A 22,587-nucleotide genomic window follows, 5' to 3' on the forward strand; every position below is an offset into this window, starting at 1 on the left:
TGCGATTCATGAAATAACGGATGAGCAGCCTGCAGAATCAAATAATACACGATTGAAAGAAAACTCTTTCGCGACTGCGGGATCTACAGTGACAAGCAATGAAGTCACCACGATTACGTCACCAATTACGCGAAAAGATTCCATCAATCATAAAGAATCCGTTTCCTTCAAACCCTCGATCGAACCTTTTTCATCATCATCGATTACGAGACAGCTCGATTACAATATCGCAAAGAAAATTGATTTTAATAAATCAAAAAATCCGATTAATGCAACCGAATTCATAATGGGGCAGACGAAAATCTTCGCGCAAAATATCAATGACTATTTCGAGATCACCGATGATCCACTTAGAACCTTATCTAGCAATTGGCCGAGTAGTTCCAAGGAAGTGACTAAAACACTGAACAATCGAGGCGAGGGCGAGCGAGATGAAACGGAAAATGCGAGATTCCTCGAACTTAATAACAACTCTTCGCGGATTACTGCTGGCAATTTCGTGGAAGCTAAAGGCCCGCTGATCGACCCGGGGCTCTCATCACGCGAAAGCGCTGCGATTACCGAACCTAAGGAAATTTCGTTGAGCGACGAGGAAGGAATAGGCTCTCGTTATACCGAAGATCCGCTTTTAGAAAATTCGGAGGGTTTTCTAGAGCGGTCCCGGGAAAAGGAAGAAATTGCCGAGCTGGTGGATCGAATCGTGAGACAGTACGCGGCATACACGCCCATCATGCCGGGCATGCCGACTTTCGACGAGATCACGGAAGCGGAAACCTTGCCGCTTGAAGAAGAGACGACCGTCACTCGGTTCACGACGACTTTGGCGACCACTACCAGGATTACGGACGTGGCTTTCCGACCTTCCGTACGTCCGTTGGAAACGACACCGCTGCCGGGAGAGATGCACGATGAGATCTCTCTGGACGAGACCACCTTCGCGGACGAGACGGAAGCAACGACGACCACTCACGAAAAGACCGTCTCTAAACCGAGATTTCGACCTGGAAGACCTGACGCGAACACCTCACCAAAAGCAAATGTACGAAAAGAATCGAATAAAACTAGAAAAATCGGAAAACAACGACAGAAAATTACCAATCGTATTGCAAACGCGAAAATGACGGACGCGGAAGAGGAAATCGAAGATCACCCTTGGTATCAAACTACAGAGGTGCAGCAGGTAATCGCAGCGAATCGATCTAAACCAGTCCAGAAGACTGAGGGAAAAAGGAAGAAGCACCGTTACAAATCGAAGACAGATTATTTTCAGAACACTTCCTCAGCGTGGACTTCATCAACGATGGTCTCTTCCGGTGTCGCGCAGACGAGAGGCAAGAGATCGGACTATATCCGCGCGGCGGGCAATCGCGATTCCTCGGTCTTCTACGACTACGAGATCGAAGATGAAGAGGCTCGGCGAAGTCGAAGAACGGGTTTGAATAAAAACGAAGAGGCTCCGAATATAACCGAGTCGACTGAATTACGTTCTACAATTGAAAAAAGATTAGCCGACGAATTGGATTATCCTGCGAGCCGAGGATCCGCTCGACACAGTTGCGAAAGTCGAGATCAGGCACAAAAGCTGAATGCTCTTCAAGATATTGCAGCGCGTAACGTCGGGCTTCGTACCGTTAAAGATAATCTCGATTCGGACGTGCAAAAGAAAGAACAAGATATGCAAGGTAATCTGAAGAGCTTCATCCTCTTGAAGCTGCGTCACATGAAGGATGACGCAGTTCGTAAATTTGACGAGGATATTTCTTCGCGGAATCGTGAAGCTACGTCGGTGTCGCCCGCTACTCTGCCTTCAGGCCCGGCAAAAATTCCGTCGTCACGGACGGACCTTTCCGGATCGGTGCGCGAAAGACTGGAAATAGATCGGCGATCGGAGAAACACGCGTTCGGCGAGCATGCGGTGGCCGAGATCGACCGAATCGCGGTGGTGCGAAAAATCGCGGTGAACGTGTCGGAGAACGCAAGAACCGCGGGCGCGAACGATTTGTCGGATCGCGGCGCGAAACCGCGGAAGGAACCGTCCGCGGGTGGGATATCGCCGACTCGCGCAAGAAGTCGCGGGGACCGAGACAAAAGTCGTGAAACGGATACTGTCATTCGCGGCGTGAAATTGATGATACCGGACGATAAGGGCGAGACGCACAAGCTCGACGTCGCGGCTAAAAGTGCCGATAAAAAGATCCCGCCGCTTTTCGTTGCGCGACAGCAGGGACGTGAGGACGCGAGGAAGATTAATGAAAATCCCGCGGATTGTCGCGTTTCCGCCGGAGAGCAATACCTCCGACGTCCTCGAGGCAAGGTGTACGACACCGTCCGCAAAATAATCAATAAGATCAAGGGAAAATTAGCATCGGTATCGGGCAAGGCGGGTACCGAGAAGGGAAGCGTGAAACGCGCCGATCGATCGCCACCAGATTGGCATCGGCCGGGCAGACGACTGTTGTCGAGTGGACCCGGCTACGTCGGGAGTATCGACGATGAATATTACGCGAACGATGAAAGCGAGACAGACCGGGAGAATGACTCGAGCGATAATGAAGCTATTGCCAAGAGGGATGATCTATCGTACCTCGAGAATCGGTCTGGCCGGCGCAAGGATCGAGATTCGCGGAAATTGGTGCCCGAGACGGATCGATTGGCAGACGGGAACGCCGATGTTGCACGAGCTACAATGCCGGAGGAAAGAACAGTTGCTGCCCGCGATGCAGCGATGTACTCCGACGATATGCAGGCAAACAGCGAAGAGGCAATCTCAAGGTTATTAATACCAGATATTAATTTTGATACAGACGGGATTCTCATTAACGCAAAAATTCCTACTTCTATACGTAGTATTCTGTAAAAGAATAATTAATATCTTTTTTATTTTTATAGAAACGCGATATTTTTTCCATAATTCTTTATAAATACTCAAAAGCTGATTAATGCTGATAATGTTCATCAATCATCATAGCAATATTAAAATTATCTGGCGAAAATACGGAAAAGCAATGTATAGAAAATTGAGATAAAACTCGTTTCATTAAAATGATACGCGGTAATTATTTTAAATAATATGATAAAATTCGATACAAAAATAGCATCCATTTAAACTATTTATACACTTATATATAATCAGGCCATTATTACCATTAATTACGGTGGCAATTACAGGAATATCGAGAAGAAAGTTAAGAATAAAAATACGGACTTTCAAGATATCGAAGTTTCTTCCGAATCGACTGATTTTTCGAGTTTCAATGACGATAAGATGTTAGAAGTTCCTCTCGAAGCAGAAGAAAAATCTATTGTCCAAAGCACCGTTAATAATATCGTCGATAATAATATCTCTGTACAGGAAAACAGTTTCGATAATTCTGAAAATATTTTAAGAAATTCACGAGCCGACGAAGAAGTTAACGAGGAACCACTTTCCTTTCGCGAGAAAAACAACGAAAATAACTTAATTGATGAGATAACAGATGAATCTCTTTACGAAACCCATCCGACATTTAATACCAGAGAAACTGTAAACTCTCTTGCTATGAATAATCAAAGTCTCTCGAGTACTGGAAGAGTACCATCGAATATAGATTTATCACAAAGCTCGGCCACGCCAAAAGCTGAAAAGAGCATAAAAATTTCGCTAATTGGGAGAATTCAGGTAAACGGTGGTTTCAATCAGACGCCAATGCTGATAAGCTTTGATGCCATTCCCGACGGGTCTTCAGCAACACAGTCTTCGGTTTCCACAGGATTGTCGAACACTATCAAGGCGATTGAAACTACCGCCATTAATCTCTCTCTGAATGATTCAAATGCGGGATCTGCGTTTGATCTCTTGTCCATGAGCGAGCGTGCAAACGACGAAGCGAGCGATTCACTAAACACGATATCGGACGAGAGTCGGGAAGCCGAGAAGACGAACGCGAACGAAGTCAGGATAAAGTCTCGCGAGAAGCTTTTCGATCTGACGCGAAGAAGGGGGAAGGAACGAAAGACGACGAAAAAAAATCCCTCCCGAATCGAGAAGCGATTGGACAAATATAACACGAACTCAAGATCGGCCAAGCAGGTTTTTCTAACGGATTACTCGGTCGAACCGAACAGCAAAGTGAGCAGAACGAACGTCGGGAGGATGATTTCTGAGCGAACCGGCGGACCGATTGGCAAACTGGATTCTCGTTCATCCGCGAATCCGGTGCACTTTCCAGATATTTTGGGATCCGTCTTGGTCAACAACGACAGTCTAAAAGATCAGGACGCGATTAAAGAACCCCGACGTCGAATCGACGTACCTACGATCGAAACGAACCGATCCAATTCGATCGAGTTTGACCCATCAAATACGACTCTTCATAGTGTACCGTTGGTGCATATCGGTATCGAGACACCAAATGTCGATCTTACGAACGGTGGGAGAACCAGGACGACGTGTTGCCCTCGCGAGGACCCGTGGAACGCTACTTCCGGCGGTTGTTACAGAATGCCCGCGACCGTTCGAAAACTCGAAGTTACAGAGACGACTTCGCGCGAGTTGCAAACTTCGAGCAATTATCGGAATGGCGATCCTGAAACTTTTCCGCCCAGATTCTACGAAACGACTGCAAACGACCGGAATGCGGTAACCATGAGACCCTCACCGTCAACGCGACGATTGCCGAACGGCGTTCTTGAAACCGCAGCTAAATGCACGACAAACGAGACGCGTTCTGCCGCGACACCGTCTAGTAAATGCAACGATGGCTCGATTAACGCAGTTCGCGTGAGAAACTTGATGGCCATCGTGAGATTCATGATGAAGCTGTTGAGAATCGTCGCGGAGGACGAAGAGCCTCCTTGTCCCAGGGCTCAGATCGGCGAGACGGTGATTCGCGTGAAGAACGTAGTTATTAATGCGTCGAGTCACGCGGAACGGCAGAAGAGCACCACTGATAGGACGATAATAAAATCAGGAAGAACAAGGCAGGATCTTACGACCGCTGAATGGCGAACGACAATCGTGGGAAGGATGCGCGAGGAATCGTCGCCTTTGGGCGACGGTACTTTTGAGTCCTTTACCGAAGCACCGTCTCATCCGGCAGCGTCCACCTCTTCCGATGAAGTGTCCAAGGACGAAGGGCTATCCACGCTCTTTGAAACTTCAACGGGAAAGGAAGTATACACCTCCACTTCTTTCGCGACGCTCAAGTCCTTTCTATTTTACGAGCCCGCACGAAAGTCGCCTCGCAAAGACGCCTCTCGGAAAAATACCAGAGTCAACCTAACGGGTGTAAAACAAAATTCGAACGTTTCCTTTAAAGATTCAAAGGGCGAGTCGGGAGGAGAGAAATCTCGATTGGACGGCAGCCAAACGAATCGTTCGCCTTCGTGGTCGCGGGACCGAGATCGAAATTCCGCCGATCGACTTCACTTCGGTAAACAAGGAATTGCCTCCACGACAAATCCGGAGGATAAAATCGGATCTTTTCGGGAGAGATATTTGGCAGGGAGTAAAAACGTCGGGTTTCGGCAACCGGAATCGACGGGTGTCGCTAACGATACTGTCAGACCGATACTTCCGCGCGATATCGATGTCTCGCGAAATGCTTTATTAGAAAGAAACGGTGCCGCGAGGGAAAACAGGCCCCGACGTTCGAAGTCGAAGAAGGCCAGCAAGCAGGCGGGGGTATCAGATCGGCGTGCCGAAACGAGAACGAAATTGCTTAACCGTTCCACGAGAGGAGGTCCTCCGGGAGATTGGATCGGGGAACATCGGGCGGCCGCGCGGCGACTGCCGATCGATAAGAAATTGCGGGAATCGCGCGAAGTACCGGACGGAACTGCAACGCTGGGAAAAGTCGTATTTCGGCGCGTCCGCGGCAAGATTAACCGCCCTCCTGACCCAAATCTCGTTAGCGGTAGAAGTGATTCGTTTAAGATCGAAGGGAACGTCGCCGGAAATGGCCCTCTGGCAAAACTTTCGACCGATGATGCTTTATCCACCGACAGGGAATTGCGTTCGTTAGAAAGAGAAGATACCTCGGGAAATGCAATTCGATATTCAACTTCTTCGTTAATGAACGATAACGTTGGCACTTCTAGAATTGGCAGAGAAATCGTGGACGAACACATAAGGTCTGTTACATAGAAACAATGAAGTTAATTCTAAAAAAAATTCATATATAAAATGTTTACCTTAATTTAATTTAATTGGACTCATATTGTTTACTTTACAACGTTTATTTTTTACCGCTTTCTTGATAATTCTTAAACAAATTATTTTGAAGGAGACATTTAGAAAGAAAAATTTTTACACTATCCAAGAATGCTCTATGTAATTAGTCTTATTATCTCTACATGACAGATCCCATAATTTTACATTGTCTCATAGAATTCCGTACAAGAAACGAGATGTCAGCGAGCGCCGCGATTTCCGCGAAGGTAATCGCGTACTTAAAGAACGACAGAAAGCCTCGAGCTCGATGAAGAGAAAGACAAAGCAGCGGAGGAAAAAGAAGAGGAAAAAGGGCGGTCGGCGGACGAGAGATATTTCAGAGACTGAAAACCACTGGCGTTTCAAGAGACACTTATTAATGACGTCTCTCGAGCCGGAGGATGACGCCGATGACGCCGCGGCAGGATTTTCGAGACGCCACGTCGCCGTGGAGAAAAGGAACGCTGAGAAATTTCGGAAGTACGCGGGAGGCAACGCGAGACGGCGGCGGCGCAAACGCGACGGAAGTCGGACGGTCGATGGATCGGAAGCTGATCCCGGCGCGGCGCAAATCCGCGGTGGTCAAGACTGCACGGATCACCGACACCCGCCGAATATCGATGCGGCCAAATATCTCGAGTCCGCACATTGTTTGCGCTTTAGTGATTTATGGTAGGTCGCCCATGGGGATTTAAGGGGATCGCGGGTCGAACCCGTGATTCATGTGGAATATAACGTTTGTTTCATTGAGAAAAGGGTTGCAGCCGAAATGCGAGCTTTTTCTCGACGCTTATTCCAAACGCGATAAAGTTAGCGAATCTCGCGATTATAACGGAAAATATACAAAAAAATGTGACAACATTCGAAAGTCCGAGAACGAGAGATTTAAATTGTAACAATAAATTGAGAAGAAGAAGAGACAGAGAGAGAAAACAAGAATATATAATTTTTCATGCATAAAACGTGAATGCAAAGTATAAAATATATGCATTACGGTGTTATTTTTGTAAATTTGCACCGACTGAAAATAATGCCATTATTTTACAAATACAGAAAAACTTTTTCCTCATTTGTTTACGGAGAATGTGTGTTGTTTTACCTGTCGATACAGTTTACTACAAATATTGTGAAGCAATCGTGCATATAATAGCGGCATGGGCCGATGGTTTATTAAAACATTAAAATGACAGCCAATGGCTCTCGATTACTTATTTTCAGTTTTACGCGCACAATGCTATGCACGGCAACAATTGCAGACTATAGACGCAACAAAAGCAAAGACGAGTGCTTTGTTTCGCGCTTCCGATGGTCTCTGCAGCTGACGTGCCGCAAATTAATTAACAGATAATCGATACAAAAGATACCTTATAACGTTACATTTCAAATTCAAAAGTCCCCATACATGTTAAATCGACTTTCGCAACTTTCTATTTGTCGATTACGAATTTATCATTATTATCTCCTTCAAAATTAATTATCAAAGTTCGATGGAAATAAACCCCGGGAAAATTCTTCAGGTATTCCGTGTATCAGTTGGAGGATCCTATCGTCGAGCACACGGTGTATCTTCAGGTTTACGAAAAACGCGCTTTAGCAAATGGATCGACTTACTGGGAGGATCTCACTGGAGATTCCGTAGTCAGGTGAGAGAGGAGAAGGGGAGTTTAAATGCGCACTCGAGTATGTTCGAAGCGGTCCGATAAACTTCACGCTAGACAGGTCGTTTATGCCATCAGATTGGGCACGTTCAACAGGCACCATAGAGGCAGTCAAGATACGATCGCTTTCGCCTACAAGGAAGTGAAAATGCCGGGACGGGAGGAGGGCGAGATTCCCAATTTGGATGTCGTTCGTAATCGTCTTTTGGTACCATCGTCGGTGACATCAAAAGGCTCTGAATATCCTGCCGAAGGTATCGAGCCCGGAATATTTCGGTGCTTTCCTTTCAAAATTTCGCACGCGAGATATTATATTTTCTAGTGGAAATTATCGTATAAAAGAGAGTGGATAATTACATATCTATAGAACGATGATTTCACGATTTTTATTCGTAATCAAAAAGGCTAAGTATGTTTTATTAAAAATGTACCAAAATTGTGTGTAATTACAATTTCATCTGAATTTCAATCTTTTCTTATCAAGAATTTAATCGAGATTTTTAAACAGTCAAGGAATATTGAAAAATACAAGTCAAACGTGTACCACAATATATGTACCAAAATTTCAATTTTCAACTATTACGTCATTTAATAAAATTTGCTATAATATATGTAATTGTAATATAACGTAGTGTAAGAATTTTAAAAGCCTAATATTTGAAAAATAATACGTAGCTGTTCGTGACTTAATCTCGTCGATAATGTCACCAAGATGACTTTGCGAAGATCAAGTCAAGAGTTCGGGGGTATAATTAATCTAATATGACATTTTGTTAAATAATACTTTGTCGTGTTCAATGTAGACAAATCGGGTGAGTATCTCGTGGTGCCAGCGAGCAGCGTCGACGAGAGTGGGAACGAGTGCGACAAAGCGGGCGTGGGATTCGCGGCGTTCGCGAGGCAACCGGACCGGTGCGAACGTGTCAGGGGAACCTGTTTGAAAAATCAGCCCCTGGCCTACCGTAGGCGCGACGCGGTACGTATGACAGGTGCAATAAATGAAACACTGGAAATGGCCTGTCCTCGAGCTATCCGCGGCCGCGTCGCTTCGAGCTTCGTGCGAAGCGAGCGCGAGACGCTTTTAAGTGCGGCCCGCTCGTCGTGCAACATGATTTATCGCGCACGAATTTAATGCTTATACCCGCATAAAACGTTCGCGAGGGGAGATTTGTCCTGGCGACGGAAACGGACAGTCGCATACAAATCGGTCGCTGGTAGGGGGACACTGCGCGCGGATTTTTGTACGGTTGGCTCTGTGTGATACGCGAGACGAGGAATTCGAGCCGTCTCGTTTCGGGCGAAATACCGAATCTGTCTCGCGTTCATAAATGTCCGTTGTTATACATTTCGAATCATTTGTATCGCGGATTCGCGTTTTTTCTCCCGGATTTCCATTGCGAAACGACTTGCATTGTACGCTGCAAGACATTTGCAACGTGCAAATTTGGGATTCGTCCAAGACTTTTTTACAGCTTTTACGTTTTAATCGGTCTCAAACGGTTTCCGCTTCAAAGAGCTTACGAATTTCGACAGTTCGCTACATTGGATCTTTTGCAAGTGCAAAAAATTGCAATTTTAGCAAGAGTCTGAGCGAGACCATATTAATATCGGAATATTAAAAATCACAAACAAAAAGTTATAAATGGAAATTCTTTCATCGGGAAAGGGCAAGATCTATCGATTAGGTTTCGCTTGTCGAACCTTTAGAACCGCGTGAACTATGAAATACAACGTCATCGCGAGGTTTATCGGCGAAAGCAGACGACGGTCGCGCGTCACGAACATGTGCCGGAAACCACCTCGCGTACCCGCCGACATTTCCGCCAGCCGGTTGTCGAAGGTCGGGCGCGCTGTTCGATCTAGTGTCACATGTCGACAGGAAGCTAGCGCGGCCGGGCGACCTGGTTGTTACTTCTTGAGCAATTTCGCATCCGTGCCGAGCGAGCCCATCAAGTACAGCGCGAACGGAAGCGGAAGTCACGAGTTCCTCGCTCTGGAGTACCATTCGCCGCACGTGTCTGCGATCGACATCGAAGTCGAAGCGGGTTACAATGCCGCGCTTGCGGGAGGGTGAGTCTCGAGAGGAGCGATATCTATCTACGCCCTAGATGACTAACTAGAGATTACCAGTCCGCTTACACTTTGCGCGCTAATTCCCTCGTAATCCGATTTTATGATCACTCCGAATGACTCAGTGTTGGCTGCTGGATACCTCTTCTTTGATATAAGTTTATAGCTAAAGTTTCGGGAGTAATGAATAGAAAAGCGTCAATAAACTCTACGTGCCGAGAGATGATCTACGTTATGTTAAAATTAAGCGTTTAGAATTTTATGACATCGTAATGATATTTTATAAATAGAAATAAGTTACTTGATAATATTTTATAAATATAAGTAAATTTCTTAATAACAAAATCTGAGGGTGTTTCAATGTAATTTTCCAAGTATCATAGATATCAGATGTATCGTAGATATTTTACAGATTGAAGCAAATTGATATGTGAGCAAAATCAAAGATATTCCAATACAATCTTCGACTAAATCACGATTGTTTGAAATTTTTTAATTTTAGATTCCTAGGTCGCATCAGCGAAGTGCACGTGGATAGCACGGCACTCGATCACACTGTAGTGACAGTTGTGATAACTAATATGGGACTGACTTCGATGTCCTATCGATCGAGGATCGCGAAATGTCCCGACAATCTTCCAGAGTCTTGGGTGAACGCTACGTTTCCTAGAAAAATAATTCAATCTCGACGGGATCAAACAGTGAGCTTGGATCTCTACGGAGAACTGCCTATAAACGAATTTCATTGTTCTGGTAAATTTAACAACCCAATGAGAATAATAAACTATAATCACTTCTAAAGGTTCGCATCATTAAAGTTAGGACTCTCAAATTTACATTCGATTCTATATTCTTTTAACCTGAAATGATTTTTTTCATGAATGTGACAAAAAGAAGAAGAAAGTTTAGTTTTCGAAGTAAAGTTATCGAACTGCACAATTTTTATTGTCGCAGTGCGCGAAATATATGCGAGAAATTATGCGTAAGAAATCATTCAAGCAAACATTGGGCGGTTACACGTTTCCAGTACAATTGCTGAATCGTCTCGGGGAATTAGTGGCCACCAGGAGGATAAAGATACGGAAAATGGATCGTTGCTCCTGCATGTTGCATTGCTTATGTGTATGCATGGGTGACGCGCGTGGTTGCAGACCGATGTCGCCGGAGCTTTATCACGCAGCTGGATTTCGCGGTCCAGTTCCTACAGCCTCCCGCGAAATTTTCGCGAAAATTGTAGACGTCTTATTCTTCGTCATCTCGTCAATCCTGCTCTTACTTTTCATGGGTCAGTAATCCTACATCCGTTTCATCTTAATAATTTCTAAACTTATTGATCCCCAAAGATGGACTTCCATTTATGATTTGTAATTATTTCTAACTAATAAAGCGTCTTTAACGCATAGTACTTTTTATTCTTCCCAATCAACTTTCTCCAACTGATATTTTTAACGTATAATGTTTACATCTTTATAATTTACTTAATTATTTTACTCCAGCATTATACGGTCTAATATATTTTTAATATTTATAACGATATGTGAAGTTTGAAGTATATTTCTCTCAGGTTTCCTGAAATGGTTGATCGGCTTGTACATACCGGTGGTAGGCCGTTGGGGCTTGGACTCTCTATTGGAAACTGGTGGAATGTCGGAGTACTTCGAACGAGAATTAAAATATAAATGCGTGGTGACGGATGAGCATGGTGCACCGGTGCACCCAGATACGCGCAAGAGAACGGTCAGGATATGCAGCAGGTACAGCGAGATAGCTGTAGTTACGGTACAGTAAGAGAAGTATATATAGATAAGTGCGTGAAACGTGACGCGATTATGTTCTGCAGGAAAGCGGAATTCTTCTTAAACACGATGTTCTTCTTGATTTTCCCATTCGCCATTTGCTGCCTTCGTCTTAAGAAGTCCTTTCGTCGACCCGCCCGGAGACGTTGTCGCTCGGATGAGTCTAAAGTAAGAACCGTCCTTTCCCGTCTTTACGTCGCATGTGAAATTGGAGCAGAATTTCGCGACGTAACGATCCTTCATCCTCTTCCTTGTGACATGTACCGCGTCTTTTCGTCTAGATCAGTTTGACGAGCGACAGAAGCGAACGCCCGAGAACGATCTGCGTGAGCACTTATGGCGACAGTCGAGATTCGCGGATGGAAGCCGAGGACACCAAGTACGTGATGGACGAATTGAAGAAGTCCGAGGAATCGTTACGCAGTCGTAATAAATGTAAAGTAAGAAATAAAAGAGATGAATAATAGTGGTAAGGAGATGAAGAATAGATTATATGCGCAATAAATCTTTAACCGCTTTTTGCTCTCTTTAACGATATCTAATTAGAGACAGAGACGAAGCGAGAGAGAAAGTGAGGGAAAGAACCATTTCAGTGCTAAAAACCGCACATATTAAATATTTTGTTTTATTAAATTATTATTAAAAGAGCAAAAATAGTTTTAGTTAAGATTTATAATATTTAACGTTAAATGCGGTACATATTTAATGTTGTAATCAATATTTTCAAACTTCCTCTACTTCCAGTGTTTTTCTTGAAAAAAAGAAGCAAAATTCTTTTTGATGTGCTAATTTATGAGTTTTACGTGAAAATAATCATGCGTTAGTTTCGATTAACTAAAATTAAGACCACCCTGGGGATTATATTTGGAAATCTAATTTATCGTTACGCTCCGGAAGTAGAATATATGTGTATACGTAGAGAGATTAGAGAGATTAGAGTGCAGAGAGATTAGAGCACCGGATACGTGTAAAATATAGGAAGAACGTAAACGCGAAAGCTCGTACCAGCGAATGGGATGGTACGTGATCCCAAAATGGCAAATAGGGGCTACGACGACGATTGGCCCGATAAAAGCGATATTTCATTTGTGCATACGCGTAATCCGCCATTCGTCATAAATGCGACGATAAAGTAGATGTTATTTGTCATAAACCGTCGTTGGAATTTCGAGAACGAATAATCCGTCGCGTGCTTATTTTTAGCATTCTCTTTTTTTATACTCAACCGTGGTTAGGTATTTTTGGATTTATTATCATTTGCGAGCATTAAGCGCGTTATTTATCGAGATGGACATAGACGGAGAGAAAATGATACCGTTGCAATTTTATTCTTTCAGAGAAACAGTTCCACAAAAGAATACCGTTCGCGCCATTAACGCTCGGGAACTCGAAATAAGTTTGACGTAATTGCCACAGAAATCTAAAAAATCTTCGATGAAAGCTGATGTTCAAGATATCTTTATAGCTAATGTATTAATACTAAAATAATGTTGTAATGTAATGTAATTAAATATTATAATCAATAAATGTAACAACGATTAGTCATTTATCCTATAATATTAAAAATGGTATGCGTTTCATCAACATTAAGTTTGGGAAAAGGAATAAAACTTGATATTTTTTCCTATGTGTAATTACGCTGTACACACTGGTAAGTTATTATAATTATTATTACGTATATTATATGTACGATGGTGCATTATCAGCTTTTAAGTTCTCGGATGTAGGTATCAACCATAATGAAAATAATTTATATATGCAATTCAGAGCAGAGTTGAAAGAGCGAAGAAGAGAGAAAAACCACGAGAGGACGAAAGAGAGGAGGGGGGTCCACGAGAGTTATGCGCAATGCGGTTGTTCCGCGAGACTCGTAGAATTTGTGACCGCTTCCGGCAGATATCTACGGCGCGGGTGGGTATATCCCGGGTCTAACCCATTTTTTCGTTGAGTACTATTTATGTACACCATCTGGATGTAAATATTCATGCGGGACGCGCGTGCATTTTTGCCGTGCGCCACGTTCCCTAGCCGTGGCGGATCGAAATAAATGCCCGTCTCGTGGAAACTGAAATTTCAACCCGCGGAGATGCGAACCCGCCAGCGCGGCTTCAACCCTCTTCGATCGGATCGGACGCTCGCCGGTGTTTTATTCTCGTCTTCGATACTTCAGGCGGGAACTGTGTTATCGTAACTCACATTTGTCTACTTTCGCGGTCGGGTTCGTCGATTTTTAACTCTGCGACGAACGGTCTCCTAACGAAGAGCTGCAAAAACCGACGTGACAGAGAAATAGTTCCAGAAAGCTTTTGATTCAGTTATTCTCCGCGAAGAGATAACTTAAGATTAATCTGAATATTATCCAAAGGAAAAGGAAAATAATAACTTTATAAGAAACGAGAAATAAAAGTTTGTCTAATGTTTTTGCGGTTCACGGTGCATCCTTAATTATGATAAAAATGCTCAAAGCTGTCGATTGATTATTGCATAACTGTGTTTAATGATTAGCGAGTCAAATAATTTTCATAGTGTTATCAAATCTACTATATTTAGATATGTAGGTATATTTTATGACATCGATATAATCCAATTTTTGCTAAAATTAGTATTACTATAACTGGAATATTAGATAAATATACGAGTAAAATAATTTCATGATTATTCCTGATATATCTGATTTATATGCAACGAAAAGATATACTAATAAACGTAATTTATATATATTTCTAAGTTCATGCAGATAATAATAACGATTCAAAAGTTCAATTAGATTTCTGTTAATTAAATCTTGGATGTCGGAAAAAATAGTTAATCATATAGTTGCGAAAGTGAAAGTAATTGGTCGTAAGTAAGAATACGCGAATAGGCTGATGGCGCGCATTCTATGAATTAATTTATAGTATTCATTTAAGTGTCGCCGATTATCGTGAGACTGGACATCGTTGGTTCAGGAATGAAAAAGTCGGCTCACTTTCTAACCGGGATTTCGCTCAAAATTGCGCGTACGCTTCTCACAATGCATAACTAGCACGCAGAGCCTATGCAAATGTACACACCTGCCGACTTCCGCGTTCTTGTGTACGGCGCCGTAGAGAAAGGCCACTCTTTTACCATTGTAATTCGGTAGCCTCCGGGCTCTCTCCATAGACCGGGCATACTCCACTGACCACACGAGAACGGTAAATAGATGGATATGGGCGGAACGGAACAATGTGCAATGGCGAGATGGGTAACGTCCATGTAACGTCGGATAGAAGGATGCACCATCTAAGTTTTCGCGATCGGGTTCACGTCTCGTGCAGGAGTGGATGCAAAAAATCGAACGAGCAAGCAAGACTCGAGTTTCATTAAAGATCTTATCGTGCGTGAATAATGATAACTTTGCCAGTAGCACCGTCTAATAGATGCAAAATTCAATCGACCGATCTTTCTAATCAAACTTTCTCACATTCTAGGTAATAAATATTAGGTTGACGACTTTTTAATTTTTTAATCTGAGTTTTTCAGGAGGGAAACGATTTAAGACGCGGCGTCGACTTTCGCAACTATAAAACAGTCATAAATATAATAAACGTTCGGGCTATGAAAAATCGGGTTTGTCGTAAAAGAAAACTTATAATATTCTACAACACTTTACTATCTTGCGTAAAATTTTATGGTTTACCAACAACAAGAAGTAAATATTTCAAAGAAGGGAAAGTTCTGTATCGAGGCGTAAAACTTGCGTGGATATGTAAAATGTAACAATCCTCTCGCAGAGATCGTTATTCGTGCAATGTCTTCGGAACAGAAACTCGCGGTCATTTTCTTAAAAGGTATAAAAAAATATAAACGTTGTAACGTATAGTTAGGCTATCGCACTTGCAATACGTAACTGGCAATTTATCCGAGAATTTCGTTAATGCACTCGCGGGATCGACGAGAATTTATGGTGCGCTTCCGAGGTGCCGACATTCAAGGTTACTCACGAGATAACGCGAGTTTTCCGTCGTCACGAGGAGCAACCGGGCACATACCAAATATTTATACCTGCGATTACACGAGGAAGCACGAGGAAGCCCCCGAGGATAATAGCAACTTTGGTTCGAAGAAGGCAGCAGCAGCGGCGGCGGTGGTGGCGGCTGCACCTCTCACGCCGGAAATAAATAAACTGACTTTCCTTCCCGCGGAGGATATCGCGGCCGCTCGGTGGCTCCGGAGCTAGAGGATGTTGATGTTCCGTAGCTCGCGAGAAGCCTGAAACGTAGCAGGAAACCCTTGGGGCATCGCCGGTGCTCTTGGAAGTTCTACTCCTCGCGTGCGTCGCTTTGTTTTAATACGGCGAGGTAATGGGATTGTTGCGAGCAGCGAGCAGCGCGGCTCGTCTGCTGTTGCCGTCACGGTGTGTCTCGTGAGAATGAGGATAACAGCGCGTAGTGTTATCTACGGTGCGGCTTTGACGGCACGTGCGCCTGCGACGCAATCAACAAAGCAAATCGTCCTATCTGTATGCTTGATCGAATCGGAATGAGTATTATCTTATGGTTGTGTGTTGTTTGCATGCAGAACCCTCCTTATTTGTGCAACAAAGGTCGTAAAACATGTAGATATATAATACATATAATTAATGTATATAAAATATGTTATATCAAATTACATAAAATTAATTATAAATTTAAATGTAAATTAATCATAAATACATAAATACATTTACTAAATATATTACTATTTTACTTAAAAATCGTTATATATTAAACGTACGTGTTGCATTGAATGTTTTATTAAATTTTATAGTTCGAAATAAAAAGAACAGAAAAAAAGAGAATGTTTATTATATATTTTTCTTATTATATATTATAAATTATTCTCATTATATATCATGAAATTTATAAGGAATGATAAAAAAAAGGGATCTAGAGATTGTCAAGAGAAATTTCGTAAATTAATGAATTATAATAAAGATTTTTCTTTTATATAACAATATTATGATAACGGAATAAATGTAATGTTCAATCGCAAAATAATTTTAATGTAATGATAACACAGTCATCCCTTTTAAGAAGATTCCCTTTCAGACGGTACGTTTCTCTTGTAAACATCGAGATGCATAGGAAACACTGCATTCGTCTCCGTCGTTGACGGAGGTAAGCCACGTTCATGAATGATAAATACGACGAGTTTACAGGAGCGATGCGCACAGTATTGTATCAATTTCGCTTGTTGAAAGCGAAGCGTTTCGCTTAGCGTTTTAAAAAGTCAATGTTTAGATAAGGCAAATACATTTTACAATAAAAATCATGAGCTGCCACTTTTTTCCTTTCCTATGGACTTTCGCTACTCTCTTTATCCACATTTGCGTATTTTATTTGTACTTGTGTATAGGAATCAAACCTTTCTCTGCCAGGAATACGTTTTGCAACATTGCACAACGTTGAGATAAGATCGTAGAGCCGCATCCTACGTTACCGCGCACCGTAAAAGATCCCGCGTAAATAATTCCTCCGCGCCGAGTTTCGCGAATAGAACTTTCCCGGGCGATTTATATGATATATAATACATAGCGGTTGAAAACGCTTTCGATCGCGCCGCGGTTCGTGCGATCCGCGCGATGTTTTTCCGCACGCGCGCCCGTATATACTCCCGTGATAAGCTGAAATTAAAGAAAACCGCACAAACCGGTTCGATTCGCGATGCAGCGAGATGTGCAACAGCCCGCGCGCACATCTGCCGCTGAACGAATGCGCTGCATCTGAGAGCGCACAAATGGTGATTACGAGAACAAAAGGGCGAACATCGTGAATATATCCTTCGTAGTACGCCACCCCGGTGCGCGGCCGGTCTCTTTCTTTCCTCACTTCGCCCTCCCTCCCTTCTCCCCCGCCCTTTTTCACAATTCGCGATCTTTTGTCTTCCTTTCGTTGACTCTCCGTACTTTTTGCTCTTTTCCTCTCGCCTATAATTCCTACCGTTTTTAGTACTCCTCTCCGCATTTTTACCTGGCGAATTTCAACGTCAATGGCTTATTGTGAGCCGAATGAAAGGCGTGCTCGAAATAGTCATGCAATGACGTCGCATAATGTCCGGATAATGAACGTTGGCGCTGAAGAAACGAGACTTTCAGATCGTATAAAATAATTACGACTGAGGCCGCACAAACGGAAGCAGCTGTGTACCGGTAAAAGCTGCCTCGATGTAATCTGTCTTCATAAATTAGTACGACATTCGTACTTTAATTAGAAAAACTTGAGAATAGGATAAACAGAGTGATACTTGAATACGATTTTGCAGTTATACAAAAATTGTGGTAATATTATGATATTGTAACGACTAATGACATTAATGTTTTATATAACCTGATCGGATAATAAAGTTTAAATTTAGAAAAATATAATTTTAAGGAATCAAGCTGAGATACATTCTTGAAAAATCGAACAAATTTGATATTCGAATACGCATAGATGTACATACCGGTTATATTTCCTTTTTCTAGCGCTCCACGTATAATTCTTCTTATGCTTGTGAACCTGTAACAAAAAAGACGTCATTAAAAACTATCAAAACAAAAGCTATCATTAAAAACAGATATTAAGAGTAATTGAAATAATTGGAAGAATAAATATGGCATGTGTGAAAAATCTCTCTTCTGACTACTTTTGATCTCGACAAGACCGAAGAACTTCCTTTCCGAGCAGCACACTCTCTGCAGGCCCATTTTTTAAATAAAATTTCGAATATTAGCTATCGATATCAAAAGTTTAAGTAACCGTAAATCACTTGCGCTCTGCAGAAGTTGAAGAAAAATTTTGCCGGTACCGCGAGCACACGATTGCATCGTAAATTCAGGCGCGATTTCGCCGTTTCACGGGCGGCCCGCGCGGCGGTAAGTGTGAAACAGCCTTGAAACGACACGGTGGCGCATTGTTTTCCCCCGGGTAGCGTACGCCGAATTTCGAAACACACCGACTGCACGAAACTGCAGCGAAAGTCAGGCGATTCGGCGAGCCTGGCCCGCGCCGCCGCGCCGCCGGCGCCGCATCCGCTCGCATTCGGAATAATTTCGACGACGCCGCCGGGACACAAATCTCGGCCGCCGAAAACGGTCGCGCTCTCCCCAAGTTATTTATCGGAGAATCGTAGATTATCGTCTATGCGGAGACCATTGTGCCGGGCGGAGGAATTTGCCGTGTTATTATTGACTCGAGTTTATCGTTCGCGGTTCCTCGAGTATGGCCAGTTTTTGGTTCGCGGTTTGGTAACATAATCCGGAGCATGGAAAGTCGTTAGCTAATTAAACGGCTTTTATATGAAGAGATGGGAAGTGTATCTACGTCAGAAATGAGAGAAAGACAAATGAGACGCTAAAAGATTTCTCTATTAGGGAGAAGAATTGCCTCCCCCCCCCCGCTACTCGATTCTATCGAAGTAGCTTTTTCTCTTTTTCTCACGGGCTCCATTTGTGTGTAATGGTTACCGCTTAATATCAATTTCATATTGCCAGTGTCGATAATTTTATATTCCGTGACCTAAATCAGTCGCTCGAAAAAAGATTTTATCTCGGGGCATAATAAAATATTGTCACTCACACGCTTATCGCAGCGGCGCGGCGGCGGTAAAATAAAGCTGGTATTCACGAGGCGGCTAACGATGAGCATTTTTATGTCGCCAATGCGCTGATCGCGACTGAGTTACCCACTTCCGTTATCGCGCAGTTGCTCTAATCTCTATTACCACTATCCGTATAACGAATCGAGTGTATGGCTGGCATCCCATAACCCAGTACGTAACGCTCGTCATTCCGGCGATGCGGGAAATTATTCAGGGATATCAGGGCACTCTACCGAGAGAATGACGTCGCGCCGCTCCGCGACTTCTTCTGCAGCTCGTAAAGATATGGAACGCAATTCCCTTCATTTTGCATGGCCCAATAAATCGCGATTTGCGCCATGCGCTTTATCCAGTTTTCACTAGACTCGAATCACGACGGTCTTCGCGGCGGCACACCTAATGCTTACCATCTCGTGAGTAATCCAAGTAGATAAACGATAAGAAATAGTCGCTGTTTCTCATCATTCGTCTTAGATTAACCATAAAACGATCATTTAGATACCTATTCCGTAAAAGTTGCCCTAGATTTTGCACACGCAACTTTTAACGATGATTATTTTATTTATACGGCACATTAAAAATAATTAAGTCAAAGAAACCGTGTTCGGAAATCTCGTTTATGTACTCTAGGTTCTCTAAAAAAATATGACGTTTCATGATCGTTCGCATCAAAATTGTCGGCAAGGTTGTCCGTTCATTCGAGCGTTGTATCTGACGAAATTACGAAGTTATGACTGTAACGCTTGAATTAAGAATTTCACGGAGATTACATCGTTGATACCGAAAGACATGCGGTATGAAATACTAGCCGCCTTCGGTTATGTGACCGCGAGAGGGGTCCCTTCTCGACCGAAAAAGATTTCAGCGCGTTGAAACCGGTTTGAATAAATACACATCACCGGCACGATTTCCCTATAATTTACAACGAAATTATAAATTTATCTATCCATTGCCTGTCTTCGTACAATGACTGAAATATTGTTGGGAGAAACGACAAAGGATAACTGTTTCTGTCTCTGTCTTATTCTTTGCTGCTATCCACGATCAATATTTCAAAGTTTCTCTTGGACAATTAGAGTTTAGCGTCGCGTGTTTCAAGCGCAGTGCTCCATTAATCGCACATTTGAAGGCTCGCTGTCCAGCACGAAATTTGCGCGATGCGGTTACAAATACATGTGTATGTCGCAATCACGCATGTGACGTGCAATCAACCGGTTAACTCGCTACGAATTACACACACCGGCCGTCGTAAATAATGTCGCGTGCGAATCTTGGTGTTAAAGCGTCTAACGAGGCTGCTGTCATTGCACGAATTAAATCAAACATAGTACACCTGGCGAAATGTAACGGCGATGTCCTAACACTTGCAAGCAATTTTAAGTAATAGAGAGAGAGAGAGAGAGTCTTTCTTAAATTTCATTTTATTATCAAGAGTATGCCATCATTTTTTCGGTATTAAATATTTTAGATGAAAGTTGAAATTACAAATTTTTCTGAAGAAGAGATAATTTAAAGAAGTAAAGTTTCGTATCATTTTATTACATATAAAAACTTATATATTCTTATACATATTATTTATAATTTAAAATAATTCTTGACATCTCTGTAATAAAAAAATTGATTACAAATTAATAAAAAAGCTGTGTCTTTAAAATTAAATCAAAATTACAGAATACTAAAATGCTTTAAAGATAAAAACGAGCTTGCTAATTTTCGAAATTTAAGTTTTTGAATATAATTTTCATAGCCTCTTTTGTCTTTCGAATTGCAAAAGTCTGCTCGATAGAACAACTTTACCTCGCCAAAACCAGGGGAGCAGAACTCGAAAGGGCCTCGGGAACGAATGAGCAACCGGTAAGACGATTCGTCCTAATGCTGGCGCCAGCGGAAACTCATTATGATGAGAGCCAAAAGTCGTCGACGATACGACACATCCGCCAGCGACGAAGGACGATGCTGCAGGCAGCATCATGAAGAAACATCAGCGAGCGGAAGTGCCTCTCGCGTAGACGCTCGGTATCCGCGCAATACGGCGTCATCGTCCTCAAACGACACGGCAACCCCTGATCCTCCCTACTTGCAAAATGATATTCCGCTTCCCCGTACCTATGTAACGTGCTGCTGCAACTGCTGCGATAGTCAAACTCCCGCATCCTTCGGCAAGGATATAACATGTCTGCAGACAGACACGTATATGTAGGTATATCTTGACCATATACGTCTCAAGTTTAAACACGATCCCGATGGATAATGTTATTGGATAAATGTTGACAGTGTTATTCGATAAATAATATCAGAATACTCTATTTGACTAATAGATTTAAGATTAACCAGTACTTCAAGTACGCGAGAGTTAATTAAAAGAGAAAAAGACTACTTAGTATAAATTAAGTGAAAAGCCTCAGTAGTATCATATATTTTCTCAAATTTAATAAAAGGTTTCATAAAAAAGATCTCGCTCTGAAAAGGGGTTAATCTGGGCGACTCATCTTCCCTAAGCGACCACTTTTCGCGCCGTGGTTCCTTCCATAATTTCGTCCCTTTTAATTAAACAGATTCGCAAGGTGTCACGATCCGTCGCTAATGAACCGCGTGAAAATAAAGCTGGAGGATTAAACGCGAATGACCACGTGTGGAAGGCCTCGCGAGAGTTGTAACGCCGCGTGTGTACCTGCCACTTTCGCGTATACCGTGCGTGTGCGCGAAAAACATCGTACGCGCCGTGGGCCAAACCAGTCGAGTACCTTAATGAGGGAGATGCTCGTATTTATATACGTGCGTGTGTGCATCTCGGCGCGGCGCGGTTGTGTGGTGATGATGGTGTGGTGCGGGCACCACGCATACCGCGGGCACAGGTACGTGCCCCCATGTGGGCACACGGCCGGGGCGCCCACGGAGAACCAGCCGCATTCTATCGTGACTACCTGAGAACTTTTCGTTTAGCGTCTCTTGAGCTCTTCAAAAGACTTCGCTCTCATCATCGCCAGTTGAGAATTTGAGACTGATTTACGATCTACGCATAAGACACGCGCGTTGACTTTAACGATTCTTTCATTCATTCTAAAACGGTCTCATATAGACGAGATTTCTCATTTTAATAATTGACAAGTTAAATAAAAGCGTAAATCGCTAGGATTATAACTAATTTAGGAAGATACACACACTTAGGTTGCAGAGATAGTAATAAAAGAGAAGAATAAATCTCTCTTTACATTTTGTGCACATAATTTTACTCGATAAATTTGTCCAATTTCCTTTCTCTTATAATATAGTATAATTTTGCTTCATGAGA

General features: G+C 42.8%; 1 protein-coding gene across 1 annotated transcript; it reads left to right on the forward strand.

Annotated features, from left to right (window-relative positions):
• The first annotated feature begins 3,265 nt into the window (after positions 1 to 3,265).
• LOC139773064 (uncharacterized) lies at positions 3,266 to 6,866 on the forward strand. The gene is made up of 2 exons (XM_071707281.1): positions 3,266 to 6,111; positions 6,368 to 6,866. The coding sequence occupies exons 1-2, from the start codon at positions 3,266 to 3,268 to the stop codon at positions 6,864 to 6,866; spliced, it is 3,345 nt and encodes a 1,114-aa protein (XP_071563382.1).
• The last annotated feature ends 15,721 nt before the right edge of the window (positions 6,867 to 22,587 follow it).

This window comes from Temnothorax nylanderi, unplaced genomic scaffold (genome assembly GCF_030848795.1).
Source record: "Temnothorax nylanderi isolate EJ_2023f unplaced genomic scaffold, tnyl_v1.0 TNYL_tig0056_pilon, whole genome shotgun sequence".
Classification (NCBI taxonomy): Eukaryota; Metazoa; Arthropoda; class Insecta; order Hymenoptera; family Formicidae; genus Temnothorax; species Temnothorax nylanderi.

Excerpts from the sequence above, each read along its gene's own strand:
- LOC139773064 (XM_071707281.1), top strand. The coding sequence starts at position 3,266 with ATGTTAGAAGTTCCTCTCGAAGCAGAAGAAAAATCTATTGTCCAAAGC. Across the intron at positions 6,112-6,367 it reads ATCGTGGACGAACACATAAG|AATTCCGTACAAGAAACGAG; the intron begins GTCTGTTACATA and ends ATTGTCTCATAG.